The sequence below is a fragment of the Gadus morhua genome, chromosome 1 (genome assembly GCF_902167405.1).
Source record: "Gadus morhua chromosome 1, gadMor3.0, whole genome shotgun sequence".
NCBI lineage: Eukaryota > Metazoa > Chordata > Actinopteri > Gadiformes > Gadidae > Gadus > Gadus morhua.
The window spans coordinates 8,057,242-8,063,698 of NC_044048.1; the positions used below are offsets into that span (position 1 = coordinate 8,057,242).

At 44.1% G+C, this 6,457-nt stretch overlaps 1 protein-coding gene across 1 annotated transcript; it reads right to left on the reverse strand.

Annotated features, from left to right (window-relative positions):
- On the reverse strand, positions 1-4,924 carry dhh (desert hedgehog signaling molecule). Its single transcript, XM_030362299.1, has 4 exons — positions 4,688-4,924; positions 3,913-4,341; positions 1,307-1,568; positions 1-1,151 (listed from the first exon to the last, which is right to left on the reverse strand). Exons 2-4 carry the CDS (start codon positions 4,219-4,221, stop codon positions 355-357), a joined length of 1,368 nt encoding a protein of 455 aa, XP_030218159.1. The 5' UTR covers positions 4,222-4,341; positions 4,688-4,924; the 3' UTR covers positions 1-354.
- Positions 4,925-6,457: the final 1,533 nt, after the last annotated feature.

Here is a 6,457-nt window from a genome sequence, read left to right on the forward strand (position 1 = left end):
TTTATGAAGAATGTACAAAAATAAAGCTTTTATTGTTTTTTAAATGCATTATCCTCAAAGCATTAGAATAACAGCAATTATTTATATTTTGTCACGTTTTAACAAGTTACAAATTGTACAAGTAGAGACAGTGTCTGGTAAGAGCATTTATATGATATCAAGTCTTTATAAAATAATATACTTTTATCTCATATAATTATATCTCATGTTTTATATTACTTATGAATTCTTTAATATACAAGACAAGGCAAATAACAGTGATTGGGAAGGCATTTCATGCAACAGCCTACACTGCAGGAAATCAATGAAATGGAAGTTACTCGTGCAATATGCTTGTGCTTATATTCATTGTGATTAGGGATGGAATAACCTTGAGTCCAGGAAAACTTGTCCAAAGCTGTACAGCAATCTAGCATACCAGTGTATGTTTGATACTTCCTCTTTAATGTCCATTATTAAAGTCTCGTTGCTTTTTGAAGTGTCATTTTCACCATATGTACCTGCTCTTCCATTAACCGAAGTGTTCATATCAAAGTCTTTTGGATACTTCTTAGCGTAGCTCTTCTTGTCTACTTCGGCTGGCCCTTCTCCTTGGCTCTCCTCCCAAAGCAGTTGATAGATAGAGAAAAGAAAGCGAACAGGTCCAAACGCCCAGTGTGCAAGTTTGTGGTCTTCTACCACTGCATAGGTGGATGCCAGCACCCCATCAACAAACACAGTGCCATCTTGTGTCAAGGGTGAGTAGATGCCCACACCGTCCTCTACTGAAATAGAGATGATCCGAGAGGGTCGCACTCGGTCACCCGCCCCATGGACGAGAACGTAATCCCCTTTCTGGGCTCGGCTAGCGAACCTAGCCTTGTACTCTCCGTGACAGAGGGTGTACCGGGAGGCGAGGAAGACCAAGTGGTGGGGGGTGAGGACCAGACGGTTGCCATCTTCAGTCTGCAGTGCTAAGAAGGTGGACCGGCCCCGTGGCTCCCGGTGCAGAAACAGAATGACTGGGCTGTAAACCACGCGGCCTGTATCAGACATGGCCATGACCCGGTCCCCGAGAACCAGCGAGGCCAGGGTCTTCTTGCCCCCACCAGGAGTACTCACCCAGGCCCCGCCAGGGAAGCATCCGCCTTTCTCCACCGTCACGGCATGATCTGGAACCCAATCGATAACATGAATAATAACCACAGCGAGGAAATAAACGTGTCCAAAATCCAACCTCATCCCACATAATACAACACCCGGTCCTCTGCACAATATGAATCAGAATCAGAACTCTGCGTCTGATTCTAACGCTTCCCAAACTCACCAGCCTTAACTGAGCAATGGATGTGGTACTTGGACTCATAGTGCACCCAGTCGAAACCGGCCTCCACCGCCAACTGAGCTAGAAGGCCGTACTTCTCTGTTCTCCTGTCGTCTGTGGTGATGTCCACGGCCCGGCCCTCGTAGTGCAGAGAGTCTGCCGGGTGGTGACCGTCTTCGTCCCAGGCCTCAGTGACCCGCAGGTGTACCCCAGGCCACTGGTTCAGGACAGCGATGGCCAGTCGGTTCAGACAGTCCTTGCAGCGCTAATGAAAGAACCAGACGGAGTGTTTCATACAGTGTAATGTGCCGAAAGACACTTTTTGTTCCCAATGCTATTTACAATTGACTTATTAAGTCACTTTTTTTCAGTGGTATTTCCTTCTTTACACAGGTCACAATGAGGTAAGGGTTACAGGTCACATGGAGGATGCCTAGAGTTAGAGTTAGAGTAAGAAGGTAGATATTTGGATTCAACCACAAACCTTGCATGTTTAAATTCGGGAGTCAAACAGCCTAACCAATACACTTTCCACTACAATATCCTGCCCTCTTGTATTTCAATAATATTTTTTTAAATAGGTTCAGCAGACATGAAGACTAGTACTTTGTCCAACAAAAGTGTAGCCTACCTCTGAGACATTTTTAATTACTTTGATATCAAAGGAATGACAGCTTGAGATAAAGAAGCATACAAAGTCGATGGGAAACATTTGTGTACAGTTTGTGTGATATCTCATCACTTTGGCTCTGGTTGCAAGCAGGTTTGTCACTTGACATCATCACATCAATTCCTCCTTTATCCCGCTAAAGGCCACCTCAAGACCTCCTTTCTCCTACATTCTCAACACAAGAACTAAACTACTGTAGCTAGCTTGGCACATGCTTTGGTCTTTTTATGTGAGAATGAATCAAGGCCTTTCTCCCTGGTTTTTCCTCACAGTTTTTCAATGTCATCCCTGTAGCATTTGATCAGAAATGTGCAGCAAAGTTATTCCAACGCCCACATGTGACATAATGTTGCACACTGTGTCAAAATGAACAGGACAATAACAGGCGGGAAAGTGATGTTGTTATCCAAGATGCGTCACAAAAAATTAAAGCGGAGGTCTTCAGTCTGCACTGCCCCTGCCTTGTGCTTTGGCAGTCAATACATGGGTTCCGAGAGATAGAGAGAGAGCACGAGAGAGAGAGAGAGAGAGAGACAGAGAGGGAGAGAGAGACCGAGCATTAGAGTGAGTAGTTTGGGTGAGAAGGAGACCCTGCCAGTGAAGAGCCAAGGTTGATCCTAGCTCACAGGGCAGAGGGGAGGAATGTATGGGCATGGTGTTGGGAATGTAACAGCAAGAGTGCGAAAGGGAGAAGGGGTAGCAAACAAACTGGCAATGCCATTGAGGAGAGGCGTTTCATTGTCACAGCTACAATAGCGGCTTTTCCGACGGTGCCATTACTTCAGCGAGTGGGAATTCTGTATAGGCGACCCCTCACAGCTCCAAATGACACAAAGACTGTCTTTCACATCTGGGCTAAAGAGGGGCACATGCACACGTACACACTCTCAACACACACTCACAGCCCTCATGTACACACTCTCAACGTGCTCACACTCGCCATCTGAAGGGCACACACACACAGTCGATGTGCTGTCGCTTGAGCGTCACAAGGGCACACACACACTCTTAAAGCCTTCTTGCTGGACATCCGAAGGGCGCACACACACACGCATACACACCCTCTCTTAACGTCCTAACACTGTATCAGAAAGTTCTCACACACACACACACGCACACAAACACACACACACACACACACTCTCTCGTCTTCACACTGTATCAGAAAGTTCTCACACACACACGCACACGCACGCACACACACACACACACACACACACACACACACACACACACACACACACACACACATTGTATACAAACAATCACAAACTTCAATGTAAAGCTTCAACCACTGACTTGTCTTTTAAAGGCTTGCCACTTTGCTGGACTCGATATTTGTCCAGGAACTAGTTGCTTAAATAAACAGCATGAGTCCAGTTTCTCGTGTATGCCTCACCCAGAACAGAGGAATAGTTTTATTACAGATAACAAAGACTTTGGTTAAAGATTAAATGGAAGTGTTCTTTAAAAGGGAACTCGGTCTCCTGGAAGGTAGTGTTGGATTACATCCTGATCTTCTTATCTTGTGAAAAGGGAGGGAACAATTATACACCCTGTGTTAAATATTTGTTGTACGTTCAAGGTCTGACAAGGTCATGAACTTATAAAGTATATGACAGAATATGCGGCCGGTTGTTTTCCAGTTAAAGCCTGAGTGAGCTAAAGAGCCCTGCAGGTTAAAGCAGTGTGAAATGTGCTCCTTGGTTTATGGGAAATGGAGTTAATCTGTCATCCAGCCGAGGACTGGCCTGTAGTTTATGTGATCGCAATAATTAGAGCATCTTTAGTTTGTCTATAAACAGTTATCCTCAGCCTTGTTCAGTCAAATCACAAGGAAACGCCAACGCGTGACCTTTTGGATAGGTCAAAAGTAATAATTCACCCGGGTCATTCATTCAAATTGTTAATGAACGAAAATGACCATGAGTCCTCTCACCTTGGTCATGAAGCGGTCTGCGTTGGTGTTCTCCTCATCCTTGAAGACCACATCGGGGTTGTAGTTGCACACCAGATCATTGAAGCGCTCTGAGGTGCGTGTGATCTTGCCCTCCGCCCGGCCGCTCGCTCCCAGGTTGTTCTCGGAGAAGTTGGGGACCGTCTGCTTGTAGTGCATGGCCGCGAGCTTCCTGTGCCTGGGCCGGGACCCGTAGCGAGGCCCCGGGCCACATCCCTGGACCAGCCAGGTGCACGCGCACATGGTGAGCAGGCCCAGCCGTGCCGAGTGGGCCCACCAGGACTTCTTCATCGGGGAGGGTTCAGGGGCTCAGTGGGGCGCGTTGCCAACGAGGAGGGGGGGACAGGAGCTGGGCCTCATTTGAAAGGGGGTTGAATCTTCATCCGAATCATGGAGAAAAAAAAGGAACTTCTGAAATGAAAAGATAATGTTAGGTTTATATTGTGGAAATTTGAAATTAGAAAGAAATGTCAATGTTATATTTGTTATCTTGTTATAGCCTAAATTTATACCTACTGTAAAATAAAAGTTGCAGTCCAAAGAAAGTAATTCATTGCTGATAACTCATACTTATATTCTGCTGTTAAAATTGTTTAAAAAGAAAAAAGTCGCGGCAGCCACCGCAATAATGGAATAATCTCAATATTTCACAGTATAGGTTTAATGCAGTTTTCAATTTACAACATTGCAAGCAGTCTACACGGGTCCTTTGGAAGTAGGCTACCTGTCTTGACGCAGGTGGATTCAGGTGACTTACCACTTCACTCACTGCGCGCCGAACAGGTCCTTTCTAGAAACTGCGCGCATTTAGCCCAAATGCCGCCGTGTAAAAAGGTCTACACATTGCCCGGACATAGTCTACTCAAACTATTCATCCTTTTTAAGTTGTGCCTGGCTTAAGACTTTAAGTTAGACTGTCCTCCGTGGCGTGTCAGTGTCCCTGGCCACCGCGCACCAGCCATTGGACCTTATTAAAGCCTGACCAGCAGCCCTCCCTTCCTCTGCGCGTTCCCACCGCCACAGCGCACGCCTCCAGCGCCAACGCAACAGCGTCCTCGATCATTAGATTACTTTCATGATTCTTACTTTAATGTAAAAAAAAACAACACCGTAACATTGGCATATGTAATCTCAGTTCTAATATAATATTAATTAGCGAATCAAATGTTTTTGATTGAACACCAAATACACTCCAAGAAGATGTTGAAAATGAAAGCATGGCTATTCTTTATGATGTCACAGGTTTTCGCAAACGTCATCCATACATTCAGAAAAAGAGCTCAGTGTGTCTGTCGTGGCTCATAATCCCAGTCTAACGTCTACTGTTAGGGTTCATACACTGTATTATCAGCCTGAGGTAAAGGTGAGGAACAGCGTCAGATCCTATTGTCAGCCTTGACTCTGTGACATCAGCCAGGCTCTCTTTTGTTTCTCATTCAACTACGAGATCCAAGGTGACGCAGGTGATCTCTGAACCAAGTGACCCAAAGATGACCTCCAAGCTGGAAACACCCAGCGACCTTGTATTATTTCCAGCTCAACACAATAGGTGGGAATAGAGGATTCATCAAAATAATTTTATCAAGAGATTATTGTCATGGCGGGTGACAGAGGATAAAGGAAAGATTGAAAGGTCTCTGACAGCATGTCAAATCATTTATGGAAGTTCGTATTAATTAAAGACTCACCCTTCAAATAAGGGTATATTAATGAATCATTAATTAAGATAAGTTAATGCAGTAATAAGCATTAAAGAACAGTTAATTAACAGTTTACTAATGGTCTATGAATTATTTGCTTATTGTGTTCATGTTTAACAGTGGGGTACATGTTAACTAAGGTTTTAATGTATACATTATTCGATATAAGTTAAGGGTTAATCTTTAATCCTTCATCTCACCGAACCTACTGCCCATAACCACTAGACTAACCCCTATGCCAATGCTATTTAATAATGCTCATTGCTGCATTACCAAATGTTAATTAATGGTTGATGAATAAACCATACAAGTACCCTTAAAGTCCAAGGTTTGTCATTATCATGTGTCAATCCATGAACTCTCATAATATACAGCAGGACGACAGTTTTTTAGATTTAAGGACGCCGAAAATATTTCGGGCATGCTTTACAGCTCCACATTTGGAAATGCCAACCACGTTTTGTTGTTATAAGGCAGTTATGCATAGTTTACATCGAACAATAAACCAAATATGAAACTTTTAGTAACTACTCCAAAGTTTTATATTTTTTCATATTCTGCATGTTTATTCTGGACAGGTAAGGTATATTTTCCAAGCACAAAGACCACCTATCTCAAACATCGATTGATAATACCAAGGATCTAAAATACTTAACTAAACTGATCCTTAACACACCCGTACTACACGTTATTTATCCCAGTTCACATTCTGGATGGCTGAAAGAATGTCCTTGTGCCTAGTGATGTACTTGAAGCCGCGTGTTGGCCCTGGAACATCAGCCTTGTAAGGAAGGTTCCAGAAGATCCCAGGATGTTGAGGGGAGGGG